General features: G+C 42.3%; 1 protein-coding gene across 1 annotated transcript; it reads left to right on the top strand.

Moving 5' to 3' along the window:
- The first annotated feature begins 734 nt into the window (after positions 1–734).
- On the top strand, positions 735–15,243 carry LOC114450849 (uncharacterized protein C4orf19 homolog). The gene is made up of 3 exons (XM_028429264.1): positions 735–1,021; positions 11,074–11,126; positions 13,688–15,243. The coding sequence occupies exons 2-3, from the start codon at positions 11,095–11,097 to the stop codon at positions 14,442–14,444; spliced, it is 789 nt and encodes a 262-aa protein (XP_028285065.1). The 5' UTR covers positions 735–1,021; positions 11,074–11,094; the 3' UTR covers positions 14,445–15,243.
- Positions 15,244–16,919: the final 1,676 nt, after the last annotated feature.

Genomic DNA, 16,919 nt, shown 5'->3' with positions numbered 1-16,919 from the left:
AGGTCAGGACTGGGATGAGATCATCAAAGAAAAAAAACCCTCAAATCCCTGTCGTGTATCTGTTTTGTTTGTGATCTTGTTTTTATTTTACTCATATTATAATTATAATATATCATTGTTTATTTATTCAAATTTAGCGATATGTAAATGACAGAAACCTAGATATTTTTTAGTTAGGCCTACTTACATTATAGTGATACAATATTTGATGGTTTATTAAAAAAAATAAAATAAAAACATGAATATATATTTAAAAAAACAAGCTAGATTAGAGTAAGTTATATGAAACATAACTCTTTTAATTGAAAATAATTATAAGTTGCAGCTGTATTATTCAGAAGAGTGGATCTTTTAGGATAGATAAAAACAGGTTTTGGTTATAAAAGAAAGATTAGTTATTATTAAAATCCTTAACGAAGAGCAAAACTCAATGTGTACATTATCATCATTATTATTATTATCATCATTAATAATTATGTATAATAATAATAATAACAATAATAATAATAATAATAATAATAATAATAATAATAATAATAATAATAATAATAATAATAATAATACACATTGAGTTTTGCTCTTTGTTAAGGTATTTTCGGGGCCAATAAATAAAATAAATATGAATAATTACTGACAGTACTAAATGACGTAGACCGAGTAGTAGAACAGGTGAGTTTTATTGTGAAAGGTCGTAAACAGGAAGTAGCTCCGTGCCTCTGAGCGCAGCAGCTCCGCTCCGCAGTTTAGTTTAACTAACTACCCATCAGCAGGCTGCCGTTCACACAGAAGACATGGGACCGTGGACTCACCGAGGGGGGGACACTCTTCTCATTCTTCACCGCGACAACTCGAACCAGAGGACAGGACGACACTTGTAGCTCAACATGTCCACCACTACTTTTTTCACCTGTATTTCTATTTTTCGCTCAGTGAGAGGACCGGAAGAGACACAAGGTTAAATGACATCCGTGTATTTTTGATACCTGCGGCTAAAGAGCCACACCTTCACCTAGCGCGACAGGTAGGCTGAAACAATATTTAATATTGATGAATATTACTATTATTGATACTTTTAAATGTTAAAGTGTCTCATCTCATGAAAAACTCCCCTCAAAGTGAAGTTAAGGTGTAGTTAAGGTGTAGTTAACAGTAACAGGTGGGTAGTGTCTGCCATATGGCGACTGTCCGTTTCACTACACAAAAGAAATGTTACAAAACATCAACATTAGCATGTTAATGTGAAACAAATACATTAAATGTAAGATAAAACCAGGCTAATAACGGTAAGCTAATATTTTGAGTAGCCTAGCTTAAATTTAAGCTAGTTTCACTGTGCACAAAAACACTCAACTTCAACACAAAATGTATATTTTGCGTAATAATAACATCATAATCTGCATTCACTTAAACTATAAAGTAGAAATCTTGTTTATAATTAGATATTGATTCACAATTACCGCACATTCGGCTGTTTTAAGTGTTTTTACACCAAACTAAAAAATGTCCATAAGACACTGAACCCACAGGTGAAGTTAATGAGTGAGTGGAGTTATCATTATTGGGGACGTTTGCTGTCTTTGAGGTGGAGGTGGAGGTGGAGGTGGAGCGGGCTCACATACACGGCCTTGGGCTGTGTTTGCACATCTAACATGAAGCCTGGCTGAACCCTCAGGTCCTGGGACAAACCTGTTATATGTGTGGTTCGTCACACACAGCCCTGTAATACATGATGTTGAAAGCATGATTCTTTTTTTTTTGTAGCTCAGGTGATTTACACTCCAAACCAGTCTGTGGTTTACTAAAATCCATTTTTCTCGCATTTAGTGAGGGAGGCTCTACCCATCGGCAGCTTATTAGACAAAACAAGTCATTATAAGTGTATGCAAATACTATTTGCCCGAGGTTTAGTTTGCTAAACGGCTGCTGCTGGAGGACTTCACCTGAAGCAGGATGTAAACATGGGAACAAAGCTCTGTGCTTGTGTTTGCTTTATGGCTGAGAACATTGATTGTATAGATAGTGTAAGTCTTTTAATAGTACAGTGGGATGTGTTGTTGTGTAACCAGTTACCACTGTATGTAAAATTTAGGTAGAACACAGCAGGAGTGTTGGAGTAAAGTGACACATACATGTTTTAAACCCTGTGTGTGGCTCCAAAGAGAAGAAATAATTAAAATCCAATTCAAAAGTAAAAAAGCAAAAGTTAGATTAACTAACGGACATTAAGGGATAATTAAGGGACAATTTATTGTCAGAATTGTCAAGGTCAACAATAGTTAAAAACACCAATTCATCCTTTGTTAAGGAAAAATACCAGCTTCAGCTTTTCAGATGTAAAAATGCCACCTTACATATAAGTGTGTAAATAAAAACTATTACACTGAAATCTGAATTTACTAAAGCTGAAACGATTTAATGTACCTAGCTAGTTACCGCGTTCTGTTTCTGTGCATTAGCGTCATATAATGTGAGTAAGAGAACCGTATTATCATAATACGTCTGCTTCTTTTAATGTGAATTCTAAATTCTCGTAATAATACGATCCGTGAAGATGCCAGCAAATGTATTTTCCACCTATTTTTATTCATCTCTGCATCACCAGCTCTGCATCATTTAAAGCTGCGCTCAATCCCGGCACTAGTGTTGGCTTGTTTACTCGCTAAAATACAATTCAGGGCTCGTGGGTCAGGAGGATCCACAGGAAGAAAACAGCAGCAGGTCTGTTTGCAGTGTGAGAGGGAGAGAGAGAGAGAGAGGCGAGGGCAGAGCTATTGATGAGTGTGGGCTGCTGGGTAATAGAGAGGAGACGGGACTTGTTTTTTATCAGACTGCTGCTCAAGGCCATGTAGGAGGGGGGTGTTTGGACACATCATATTACACACAGAAACACACTTCATGCTATCTGAACTCAGATGAGGTGTTTAAATATTTTATAAGATGACTGAATGATTGATAATATTTCATTTCATTGTGCGTCTGCTGACGAGGGATGACTTCAGCATAAAATGGTTGTTGTGACAACTCACCATGGATACCTAATCACACCTGGTTCATTCAAATCAGCCACCACAAGGTCAGCAGGTGTCAGACACTCCAATCAAAAGTCTGCACTTTGGAGGAGAGACGTATTGAACAGTTTTTCTGGGCTCTTCGAGCGCAGAAAGTCACACAGTGACGTCATGTAGCTGACTAGCCGGAGCTCTTTTGATGGGAAGCATTATCAGGTGTGGGAAGGTTATCTCATCTTCTGTATGTGCAAGTTATGAAAAGCAGTGTGAAGCCCGACAGCGTCATTATTTCCCTTGTCACTACACCAGACTTTTAAAATGGTGTATTGACATTTCAGCTGGATTTTAAAAGCTTCGGAGCTGATAAGAAGCCTAAATTGACCAGCTTATCGAACGCTGCAGTTCTCTCTCAGCAGAGGAACGCGGAGGGTCACACCGGTCGCTGGTGACGACAAGAAAGGTCTGTCAATAATTGCTTTGTTGTCATTATTACTTTTGGAGAGTTTGATATGGAACAGCTTGATAAAACTGGTTATAGATAAGGTTTCAATTAAGAGTAAAGGTAGATCACATATACTGAACTATTAGTATTATTTGTCCTCTGGATGATTTTTGATTCTTTAAAGTGGAGTGTTTAAAGGTTGTGTGGAGGCACAGTGAGGCCTTTAAGAGCTGGTGGCGATCACTGATTTAAAGCCTTTAGATATGATACCGATCATTGCATTAAAATATGTTTACAGTCAGGTCACAGAGAGGTCATTTTTCGTAGCTAGGCTTACATAAAAATGCCACATGTTTCTTGTATATGTTCCTCTGTGGCCTGAAAAGTCGAGGCGTTAAAACGGCCATTTTTATCTCACTTTCACACACCTGCCAACCCGGAGATGACACCGCAGTCACAGTTGTCACTACCAGTCCATCTTATGACAGTCAGGCAGCAACACTCTCCTCTCTCCAGTCTCCGCTGAGACCTCGCGCTTTCGTGTTTGGGGACAAGAAACTGTGCAACAACAAAAATGGCTGCTCATGTCGGTGGTTCTGACAGTGAAAGCAGCACGACAGCAGGGGAGCAGCCTCAGAGCTCCATCTGTGACAGCAAAAGATGCATTCAGGGACAGTTTTGACAGCACTCAGAGGCCTTAGTACATCTAAAAAAAAAACGCATTCAGCCAAGCTCTTAAAGCAAGTCAGTCCCCATAGACTTCCATGTTTTAATGTCCAACTCTACAGCATGGTGTAAGTCACGTTTATATACACATAATAAAGGACTTTGAATGACAGGTGGGTGTTAAACGTGATGCAAAACAGAGGGCATAACAGGGTTTTGTCCAAATTTAAAGTCAGACAAGTTTAGAATAGACAGTATATAATCACGGTGTACTGATTTTACATTTTTTATATTTATACTCCTCCTCTGGGATTAATACACTTTGTTCTTATTAGTAAAAACACCCTCGCTGGTTTCCCCGAGCACAAGATTACATCCTCAAATAGTTTTTTTTTGGTCTGAAATTGAATTTATGTTAATTAACAAGTAGAAAAATTGCAAATTTCTCACATTCGAGGAGCTGAAAAATGGAAGTAAAACAAACTAAGTAGTTGTAAAACACTAAAATTTGGGGCAGACTTCACAATGTGACGAAATCCACTGTAGACAGAGAAAAAAAGATAAAAAAAATAAAAACAACAGACGCTGAGCTGGATGTCAGACCAGTTAGCCCACTTTTCCATCACCACACCCACTTGAACATGATCTCCCTTCTCACTGTCCCCTTACACACACACACTTTGTCTAGCCTTAGTAGGTGTCAGGATATATACTTAATAATATGACACACACACACAGCTTACATAAGCCAGATTTATCCATCAGGTGACAGAGCTGTGGAGACACAGCTGCTTTGTTGGGATCCTTGTTAGAAATATTCACATCTACACCTTCAGGCAACAGCTCCACCAGTGTTTACTCAATTACTGCCGCAGTGAAAAAACCAGGGTCCTCAGTGATCTGTAAGCAGACCTCTTCTGTTATCTAAGCTTTCTGTTTTCGTGTCTCCAAACCTCACCTGCCTGTATTTTGTTGTATACTGCTGGCATGTGTAATGTTTAGAGCAGCAACTCAAACCCACAGGTATACAGAAAAAGGCCGTGGATGGATTTCAGTCTTGCAAGGGCACAACAAAAACAAGTGGTATCAGATACACAAGACTGAGGGAAGACTAGCTTCAGGAGGTGGAGTTTTTGAAGTGGTGTTAGAGGGTAGAAAATCTTTCTATTTAGGAGTGGACAGTACAAACACAAATACTATAGATGGTTTAAACGGCTAGCTGTTCATTAGTACTAAGACATAGGTATACCGTAAAACATCAAATAATAGCCTGGGCCTTTATTTGGCTAAATCCCAAAATTGTCCCTGCTTATATCTGGGACAGGCAGCTATTTGGGCCAGGCCCCTTACCTTATAAGAAAATCAAACCCGGCTTATAATTGAGGCCGGCCTTTTATGTCCAAATCCATAATCGGACCGGGCCTGTAAACGGGACAGCATCAGTTCGGCACTCGGCTGTTATTTGAAGTTTTACGGTAAGTAGCTTTCAAAAGTTTGGGGTCACTTAGAAATGACTACCGTAGCTCTGGTTATGTTCGCACTATTGAAAAAATCTTCTGCGAAAGCTGAGAAACGGCTCTTCTGATCGCTATTACATTCATTACGGTAATGACCACATTGCATGTGTGCCAGGGGCGGGAGTTCTGTGGAGCGTAGGAGAGTCAATGTAAAACAGTTTGAGTGTAATTTTTGTAATCTCTTGTTGTCTTGTCTAGTCTTGTTGCTGCACATTTATAGTTGTTCATAAAGAGAAATTTGATGAAAATTCAAATAAAAAAAAAATAATAGCAAATACGTGGCAGCTTTTGAAAGTTATATTTCATCTGTCAAGAAAAAACAGGTAAAATAATTCATACAAAGAACATTTTCTGACAGAATCATTAAAAAAAGAAGGCGAACTGTTCTAATTATAGTAGTGAAAGGGTTCAAGTAATCAGACACACGTGTAGATGTGCTAAATGACTATTCTAGCTGAAAACAGCTGTTTTTTAACACACCTTCTACATAGTTGTACAGAGGCCTATTTCTAGCAGCCATCACTTGTGTTCTAATGGTACATTGTGTTAGCTAATCACGTTAAAAGGCAAATTGATGATTAGAAAACCCCTGTGCAACTATGTTAGCACAGCTAATAACTGTGTGTAGCATTCACATGTTCTCATATTTCCCCAGAAGTAATACTTTGTAATTTTGTTGAGTAATTGCCTTGTACAACAAAATGTTAACCATAGCAACAGATTGTCATTATTTATTTAGAACTTTAAACATTGGACATTTAACAAGTACGTGATTGAGGTTTGAAAAAGCTTTTGATGCGACCAAACCACGTTCAGAATTCTTCAATCATGCAGAGATTTATCTCAAACTTTATGGCGTGATACTAAAATACGGGTTGTTACTGCTGCCATCATTTTAATGAATAGTCTCTCATTGTGTCTTCCATACTCATAATGAAATAACCACAACAATCACCACTCCACACACAATAAACAAAACCTGTAACAGGTAAAAGCTGGACTCTCTCTAGAAGGAGAATTATTTGAAGTCTCATCTTTCCGGATGAAATTTTCCAACCACAGCAATTGCTCAGGAATGACCCTGTTTGCCCGTTCTGCAGGTATCCCCTGGATTTCAATCCATTCCACATTTAGGGGGACACTCTACAGCAATCTCACTTTTATTGCACCTGTTTCTCCGAGATGAAATGTTTCAATTTCCTCTGGAGAAAACTCAGAAAGTGGAAAAATGGGAGCTGGGCCAAGCTGCCAGCAGTGAAATATCTCTCCCCTTCAGTAATCATCCTACAATCTTCCCTATCATAAAAAAACAGGAGCAATATATAATATATTGAATGGCAGAGGGAGCAGATAAAGCTCTATTATTGCCAGCCAACAATGCCCAGTATCTGAATGAATGATAGCCATTCGATGCACAGATTGAATCCTTGATCTCATTATGAGTTCGGAAAGCCTCCAGGGAAACAACATGATTGGTCATTTGGCTGTTCTGATGTGAGTCCCAGTCGGCTGCTGTTGGTTACTATAAAGCCTGTGGGTGGGCTTCAGAGTCTGACAGAAACTGCTCATCATCATCTCGCTTTTGACTTTTCCACCCTTTATTAACTTCAGGAATTTTTGTTACTCATATAAAAGCAGAAAAAAATCATTATTTTGCTTTTTACTTAAATAAAATACCACATACTTAAGCTATAATGCATGCACTCATGCAAAATATATAAATGCTGCAGAAGTATTTCTTTTTAAATGATTGTTAAAGAGATAGTAGCTTACATACATTAACATAACAGCAATATTAGCATTTATTCAACATGTAGATCTAGAGAAATTTCATATTTTAGAGCCTTTTTGGTCTCCACCAGAATAAAAAGAAATAAAAAAGAAACTTTTCTTTACTTTTACGGACATAATTAATCTTGAGGTTGTCTCGTTTTTCCACGTCTCCCTGTGTATCTATGACTATTTACTCTGCAAATACAACACGACAAGATGACAGCTGCAAGTAGACACACTGGAGCCAGGAGCATACATCAACGTTCCTTGTTAGTCGTGTTTGACTTCACTTCTTGGGAGTTGTCTTTGACTTTTAACACTAATGTCACCTAGTTATCAGAACTCTGACGTAATCAGCTGGTTACTCATCGACTCCTCCTGCTTGGAGGAGCATTGTTAGCTTCTTGGCCTAAGATGGCCGTGCGTCATTTTATCGCCAGCGGGACTAGTTCTGACTGCCAGTCTTTTTCCTGCTGACCAGCAGCAGAATAGTTAGCCCGAGGTAACACTACAATCACATTGTCAGCACTCAAACGACCCACAGACAGTTTTTTGCCTTGCAAATTTGCAACCTTACTCCATTCCAAGCCAAACCAGCTTTTTCCGATTCAGTCAGCCAGCCATTAATTAGCCTGTCTGTGTCCTCTGTGCACGTTAGATGTTAGAAATGATTGTGTGGCCTCCGAATAACAATACAGTCAATTTTCAAATTGATAAAAATGCATGTAATTATGGAAAAAGCAATGTTTACAGAATTATATCAGAGACTGAAAATGTCAGGTGATGCATTGCAGCCATTGTATATCTAGTTGTATCGAACACCAACTTGTTTTCCAGCTCTCGATAAACTCCCATGATTTGACACATGAGAGGGAAAAGTCATGAGACAGACTTCAGGGCACTGAAGGCCACTTTAGGCCATGTTCTCTTTGATGTACTCACATATCATTTCTTAGTAGCAGTGTAATGCTGTGATCTTTGTTTGCTTCTAAGTCCTCAAATGAAGTAGGCAAGGACTTGATTTCTGTCAGTGTAATGCTACCCAGTTAGCTCAAACTCCTTAGTGTGTGCGCAAACAACTATAGTAAGCAAGACGCATGACAGGCTGCAAACAGTACTGAAAAATTATATTAAGACACACAGTCCGCCACACCCACCACAGCACTTTATAGTCCGTGTAGAGAGAAGAAAACTAAATTGATTCAATTAAGTCAGTCGTGCATTTATTAAAACACATAGAACTGTGTTTGGCTCTGAGTTTGAGGATGCTCCCCAACAAATCCAAGCACATTAAAACACAGAACTGACACAGACACTGCCACAGACACATACATATCGTTGAAATATGGAATATAAAAGGAAAGACATGCCAGTGCACAACAAAGGAAACAAGGAGGAGAGAGGAGTGTGCAGCAGCAGCAGCAGTGATCTGAGGACTGAAAGCTTTTCAGACGATTATTGACCTGCTTGAACGTGACTCGTAATTGTAAAAGTCGTCTCACTGTGACTCCAGCTCTCATCCAGGACTAATACAACGCTCCATTAATGCGATAGTTCCTGAATTCTGCTGGGATATTACCTCCCCCCATGGAAGATAAGGGACACTTCAGCTTGGGTGGGTGCTCACCAGAGCAACGGTGTGTGAAACAGGGTCCTCTATTTCAACCGGTGGGTCCCTCTCTGCTTGAAGTGCACTTGGCATGGTGCACCCACTTGGCTTTTCCATAAGTATCTGTGAAAGTGTCAGGAGGTCCCTGTGAAAATGTAGACGGACGTGTTGTGAGGATTGGTCTCGGCCAGATTACAGCCGAGCCCAATCACATGAGGGTATTTCTGTGAAGAGAATGGAGAGCACTCAGAAACAAGAGGATGCTGCACTGAGATTATTGCTCTGTGCATGTGTGTGTGTGTACATGCTGATTTTTTTTCCCTGCATCCTCAGTGACGACGCCCACCTCTGGCTCTGGACTCTTTTTATGTCTCTGCACAGCAGCAGACCTGTAGGAGGATAATTAGCCGTCTTGGGAGAGCTAAGTCATGCTTTGCTGCTTTTTCCACAAATTCCAGCATTGATGGCCGTGTTCACAGAGCTAAACTGATGGCCTTGTTTGTACTATGATACAAATGGCCAGAACCTCTTTGATCTTTTTTAATCGATGCTAACATGAGGAACAGGACCCACATGCATTTTTCAAAACAAAATCCTCCAAGCAGAGCCCACCTGGACCTCTTTGCTTATTCCCTCCAGGACTCTGCACAAAGATGTATGGAGTCCTATGGCAACTAAAACCTCTTACATCACACCAGCCTGGTCTTAACAGCAGTTTGAAAACAGCAGTCACAGATACAAATGGCCAGAGCTGTGCCTCATTCTCACGTTCTATAAATCATCAGAGGGCTTTAACAGGTATGAGGCTGTATTTTTCTAATGGTCAACAATAAATTGATCCCACAGCACAACAGAGCTCCATTGCTCAAAAACACATCACAGGGCTGCTGCTCTGTTGCACTGGCTCCAGTGCAAAGGAGCACTTTTGTTACTATTACTATGTTGGTCCCGAAAGTAGGGTTTGAATACAGGGTTGCCTCAGAGACACACAACACATTTAAACTGCTATTACAGTATCAGAACTGGATCAAGCCCCTCCACTCAACACCCCCCGGCTACCAACCGTTGCCTCCTCATAAACCAAACAAGTGTTTAAAGCTACAGAATCACAGCAAGAGCCTTTGTTTTGTAGTCTGTTATTAATGTGCCTGATGTTTCATCGGGGTGGTGGGATGACTGACTTTTTCATACCCAGAGGACACAGTTGTATGTGTTGTTGTATGATTTTGATGCCTCTGCATCGTCAAAGGTCTTTAGACTTGGTCCAGATGTTTAGTGGTATGAACAGAAAACAATGGAGACCTGGACCTCACGTTTTTTTGCCTTTCAGTAATGAGCAGGACTACACTACTCTGTCAGGACTGTAGTTTATCATCTGTCCACATATTGGAATTTTTTAAAGCGTATCCCCTTCAGATCAAAGATTCAGCTGGAGTTACAATAAAGCAGTGTAGGTCAGAGAGTTAAGGTTCTGTTTTGTCTGGTGGGCACACATCCTTCCTTTTATTCCACAAAAGAGACACAGTGCCCTCTACCTCTGTCGATCCGTCTTTCTCCTCTGCTTTCAGACGAACCCATTCAAGACTCACTGATTAATTATTTACCCAGGCAATGAAATGCCAAAGCCTAGAGAAGCACACCACCAGGGGAGAAAAGGTCATCCTGCACATAGATAGATGCACACACACACACACACACACACTCGTACACACCGCAGTGATGGATGGCAATAACATCTTTATCGGCGCTACAGGCAGACAGAGTTTTCATCCTTATGTCCAAACACCGTTGGGACCAAGGGCAAAAGCAAAAAAACTTGACTGATGAGGTGAAATCTTCAGAAGAAGTGCAGAAAAAGTGCTCATTTAAAAACCGTTCACATGTCAGAGGTGCTGAACTATCCGATCGATAGCGGTCTGTGGACTCCTGGATGAGCAAGAGCGAAGCGTTCTTAAAAAAAAAAAAAGTGAATGTTTTGTGTCTGTGGATATTGTGTGTGGAAAAGGTTATTTTTGTGTGATTAAAGTTTAATTAGTTTGTGTTTTTGTCCCTCCACAGCTCCTCCACACAGACGGCCAAATGGGTTGCAGATGCTGCCGGATGATAAAAAGGTGAGAAGTGTGTCCATTCCCCCTGTTTGTTTGTTTGTTGTTTGTTTGATAAATGCCAATTTTCCCCTTTGTATATTGTCACAACACTAATACTCACTTTTCTGGTTCTGAAGACAGCTATAACAAAAACACTCCCTCAAAGTTATATATAGTCAGAGGAGTCGCCCCCTGCTGGCTTTAGTAACGACAGCCGTTTCAGATCGTCTGTTCTTGTTCTGCCTGTTTGAATCTTGAGTGTGTTACAGTGTTTGTTTACATTACGTCTGGGCATTGTGTCTTTATTAACAGCCTCTCTGTGTTGATTTCCTTATCTGCAGCTGCTCTGTGCTAATTCAAACGTCTCCTCAGCCAACATAATGATTTCTTGTCTTACTTCATGCAGATAGTAAGAGGCCCATTTATAATATGTCTGCACTGTGAGCCTCACGTGGACTCTCAGAACAGACTCTGAGTCAATATGCCAATAGCCATCACCCTTGGTTACTGTATTTCTTAGCTGGACTGTCGAGCCATTAAAGGCCTAAGAGGCATCGCTGTCAGGGACTCGAGCTCGATGAGGAGACGGGGAAGCGAGATTTTGATTGCGGATTAAAGAAAAGGGCACGCTGTGATTCACATACCAGGATCACAATCCCCCCATCGCACTCTGTGTGTGTGTGTGTGTGTGTGTGTTTTCTTCTTCCCATGTCAGAGGCACACACGTGTGAATGCTTGTGACACGTACACATACCTCCCTAATTGTCTGGAGTGTCACATTTCTGGGATTAGCGGCGGTTTGAGGTTCTCGCAGGGTGGGCCTTTAGGTTACTGGGTCACAACCGCATGGGCTCAGAATCACACACACACACACACTCCCGACAGATCCTGCGGGGAACTTATTACACTAGGTGTAGCGAGAGACAGATCCAGTGCCAAAATGGTCGCGATGTGTCCCTTTAATGAATATAAACAGATTTCCTCAGAAGGGGAATCCCTTCAGCACGTTTAAAGAATGAACTCCCTAGATTTGAGTTTTATGCAAAAATAGTCTTTTGCCATTAAAATCTAAGCTGCTGCTGCTGCTGCTCTATATGGTCACTGTGTTTGGTTTACCTTCTCCAGATTTGCGTTTACCACATAAACACAAACCGCACTGCAGTAAAACTCTTATGTCAAAAACATTGGAGCAACAAGTTGTTTATGTGGCTTTTTGAAAACAGCTTGGCGATGGAGCGAGTGGCCTCCTGTCGCTGATGAAAATACAGTTTCATCCTCATCCTCTCCCCAAAAGCGTCGGTCCCGCTGCTTTATGAATTATTGTCTTTTCTGGTAAAACACCTCGTGTGTCTCTCACTTTTCTCCGAGAGAAAGTGTGCCTCAGATTTCACCTTGGCAGCCGGGACACAGCAGCAGTGCTGCCCAGGAGCCAGAGAAACGGGAAAACATTCATTTTCTCAGCCTTCCACTGTGAAGGGAGACAGAAGGAGAGGATGCAGGGTGATAGAGAGGTGCCGGAGTTGTGTGTTGTGTGTGTGTAACTGTGTGGGCTGGAGACTTTTTGTGTGTCTGGAGGCGAGAAAAGAAAACTGTTCAATCAATACACTCTTAATTCTCAGGACTTGCGTTCTTGTTAAGTTCATGAATACTAGGGGAGGAGGCGGCAGACGGAAAACGCCCGGGGGAAGTGATAAAAATCAAGGAGAAGTCAAGTACAGAGGGACGGAAGACAAGCTGCATTACTGAGACTCTGAAGGAGACGCAAATAGAGGAGGTTTTTTTTAAAATTTTTTTTAGGGGGAGCACCTGGAGAGGTGCAAGATGGAGCGAGGGAGGGAGCACTGCTGGGGACGCCAGGCTGCAGAGGTGGAGGAGAAAACAAATGAAAGGAAGGAAAGATGGGCGTGAAAAACATGAGGCGCTCACAGCGGGAGACGTCTGACAGCCTGTTACACCTTCCACAAAAATAAAGCCCCCCCCCCCCCGCCAACACCTCAAATACCCATCCGGGTGCGAGACAAGACAGCGAGGCGGTGATTTTGTACTTATGTCCTTGTAAGAACATATCAGTCTTATTACAGCCAGCAAGGGGCTAACAGTTAGCATCATACACTGACACTGACTTTAGCCCTGCTAGGCTAGTTTGTTACCAAACATACAAACCTAAAAACCATCTATCATCTTTGCTAACGCTCAAACAACGTAAATATTCCGTCTCCATCTTTGACCTACATGTCTCTGTCTTGTTGTCAGCTCGTGCTTGTTGCCTTCTTACAGCCGTCTAAATAATATATCTGACGTTCACATGAGCGGAGCACGCTCCCCGTGTAAACACAAAGTACTCGCACACTTTTAAGCATCACAGTGGCATTTAGAGAGGCTGCACAGTCAAACATCCTTGTTGCTGTCAGCGTGTTGTTGTAGCTTCTGTAGAAATACAATAGAGAGGTGTATTGGAAGAAACACAGCACGAGTCTCTCTCTCTCTCTCTCTCTCTCGGCCTTCATTTGCTTGTGCTGACCACTACCTGCTCATCATTTGAATACCAGCATTTATTTAAGATTAATGACTTGTTTCTTTCACAGCTACATCTATGACCCCTCTGTGGCGGTGGAGGGGAGGAAGACGGACTCAGGCAGCTCCCTGTATCAACCCCACCTCCACCCAGGCGGGGTCCCCGGCAGCAACCCGCTCAGCAGTCACAACAAGCAGAAGGAGGGCTTCCACAACCTAGGCTACAGCAGGTCCAATGACAGCACGCTAAAACTAGAAGTCGACAACAACCACGTCAACCACAGGCTGCACGCCGCGCCGTCTACCACCAAAGAGTTGCACCAGCAAGGGAGCGCGCCGCTCGCAGAAGGGGGGCTGTACATAATCCAGCCTGAGGTGGTGGGGCCGCGATGGGTGGAAAGAGGGCCGAGCCAGGTGCCCGTTTACCCGAACATACAGGAGTACGACAGCCGGAGGAGCTACGGCGACCGGGGACAGAGGTGGGACAGCTCCTCCACAGGGTGCGAGAGCGGCAGCAAAAGCCTGCCAGCGGACGACATAGACGAGGGCGTGGGGGGGACGCCGGACTACCCGTGCGACACGGGGGACGAGGGTAGCGTCCTGTCGGTGGACATCCACACCAGCACCACTAGCTTGTCCTCAGCTGACACAAGGGACGAGCTCACACTGCCAAAGACTCCGGACGTTTCCACCATGGAGAGCGGGATCTGTGTGGCGAAGAGCGAGGACGAGGACGAGGAGGAGGAGGTGCAGAGCGTCACAGACTCCATGGTGGCAGAGGCTCTCGCTGCCTTGGAGGCCGCCACAGCCGGAGAGGACTGTGAATGACAAGACGTTTCTGTGTCTCCATAGATACATAAAAACTCTAAAGAGCGCCTTAAACTGCCATGAAGCCACAACACTGTTTTTATTTGGGAATGAAGGAAAACTTTGTTTACAAAAAAAAAAATATTTTTTGAACTCTTATTTTTGAAGGAGGCTACATTTCCATCGCTGCATGAAGCCGCAGCTGAAGAGACGTCAGACTGAAGCTCGCCTGCGGCGTGTCATACAGGATGGTTAACACTCCACAGTCTGTGTGGGCTCACTCTTCGCTTCGCCACGTCCGTACTGCCTGTGAAGTCATAACAAACCACTGTCAGAGCGTAGCGCCGCTAACTGTTAGCAGCAGTCGGTTAACTCGCAACAGCTTCCTGTGATATAAAGGTCAGCACATCACATTTTTATACACTACTCCTGTTATTGTTTTGTTATTTATGAAATCTTCACTCATGTTTTTGTTGATTTTGGAGAGCACACAGCCAATCCAGTTAATTTTATTATCTAAGAATTACACTAATAGCTACATCAGACACATGTACACTGTCGATTTTTATTACTGTGTGAATCAGTGCTGACTGAAGCCACAGAGAGGCCATCGCTTCGTCGCTTTGTTGCTTCTTGTCCGGCCGGTGACATTAGTTCAGCTCATGTGCCTAAAAATGAACTAACTCGAGGCTAGACGGTGAATTCACTTTAATGCTAAATAAGCTGTTTTCTCGATCTCTTTGCAGTCATTGTTTGCCTGCCAAATCATTTCTACTTATGCTACCTGTAATGTAAAAATAAAGAAAACTTTAAAAATGTGCGAGCAATGATTTATTCTACTCTGCAGGCTACAAAAGCTAAACCACAAGAGACATTTTAACTAAAAATGTGTTGACCCCTTTGCCCTCAGTTGGCAGCGTTGCTATGCTAGCAGAGTCAATTAGCAGTTAGCCAAATGCTAATCTTGATTTATCTCTACTATGATGATATGACAGCACCACAACCGTGTTTTCTGCGATGCTGTTTGTTTACGCTCCCCTCTTCATAAATAAGTGCGATCACTGTGGGACTTTGGTGTTTTAAACCACGCCACTGCAGCAGTTAGAGCCTCAGCGGGCTGCGTCACTGCCCCTAACCCCTGGGGTCTCAGCTAATGAACACCTCTGGGTTTTATTATTTTTTTTTGTTGCCTGATCCACAACACACAGCAGACACACACACAAACACACCTTGGAAACTTCCAGAACAGCTGACAGGCTCTTGGAGGAAGAGGCTGCGAGTGTGTGTGTGTGTCTCGGTGGAACAGATCCCTGATGATACTAAAATAGCCCTTTTCTTTGGACACGTATCTATTCATCTCACCCACCCTCTTCTATCTTCATCTCTCTTCGCTGGTAATTACTCTCCTCTCAATTACAGTGTGCTCCTTTTAAGCCTTTTCTTATTCTTTTCGGTGTCACAACTTTTATGTCTTTTTAGCTTTGTTTATCTGTAGCGTCTCCCTTCCTTCACGTGTACTGTTGAGTGTTTGCAACATCACAAACACAACCACATGAAACCAGAGGCGGTGTCAGGTTCGTCAAGCTGTCACACGGTGGGATGGACTACAGGCCTCAATGTGTGTGTGTGTGTGTGTGTCATGTCTCGGAGCGAGTGAACAAGTCCGTGTCTGTGTGTCTTTCTAAAGGAGCCGTTGTGTTTTTATGTTTATTTCTCCCACCCCCATGATGGACACACAACTTGTGGAGAACTTGTGGTTTAGTCAGCAGCTCTCAGGGCGGCAAAGTCACAAGCTGTGCACAAACCACAACCACTTAACAAGTAACTCATTCACATCAGTTGAGCATAGATGGATCTATGCAGTTCTGACTGTACGTCCTTACACCTGCAACTGTGTGTGTGTGTGATTATCTAATGAAATGAGAGAATTAGATTTCCATAAATCAACAGGATCTGCCTGATCAAACCTGTGACTCATCTTCTCATCAATGCACAGTTCAGCTGCCGAGCGCTCCGTGTGCGTCACCACATTACTTTGATCCTTTCAACACGTCCACAGAAAGGTGAGAGTGCACGGAAAGACAGACGCAACAGACGGAGCTTACATTTACAACAACAAACTCGAGTTTAAAGTTGAAATTATTGACTGTACAAAGGAACCAAAGTCAAAGTCACTACTAGAACTCTGAAGTCCCGCCCTTTTTTGGTGGACGCCCACGACAACATATTTTGGAGAAAGTGACATTCGGGCCGTATCTGGATATATCCGGATAGTTTTTTTTCTGAGTCTGAACAATGTGAATCTGGATATATCCGGATCTCTTAATGCAAAGGTGGAAAGTGAATCCGGTTAGCGACATGATGCTTCCGGTTCACAGGGACAGTGTCTGGGTCGCGTATAAAAGCCGTATGTAAACAACCGTCGAACTACGACAGCTTTGCCCCGAGTTTATTTTCCACAGGGCTACAAAGGAATAAACTGCTTTTTGAACCAAC

This window comes from Parambassis ranga, chromosome 18 (assembly GCF_900634625.1).
Source record: "Parambassis ranga chromosome 18, fParRan2.1, whole genome shotgun sequence".
NCBI lineage: Eukaryota > Metazoa > Chordata > Actinopteri > Ambassidae > Parambassis > Parambassis ranga.
This window is presented reverse-complemented; position numbering and strand designations above follow the sequence as displayed.

What these genes read in the sequence shown, in the direction of transcription:
- LOC114450849 (XM_028429264.1), top strand. Translation starts at nt 11,095, where the DNA reads ATGGGTTGCAGATGCTGCCGGATGATAAAAAG. An exon ending in TGCTGCCGGATGATAAAAAG is followed by an intron (nt 11,127 to 13,687) that starts GTGAGAAGTGTG and finishes TTTCTTTCACAG; the next exon opens with CTACATCTATGACCCCTCTG.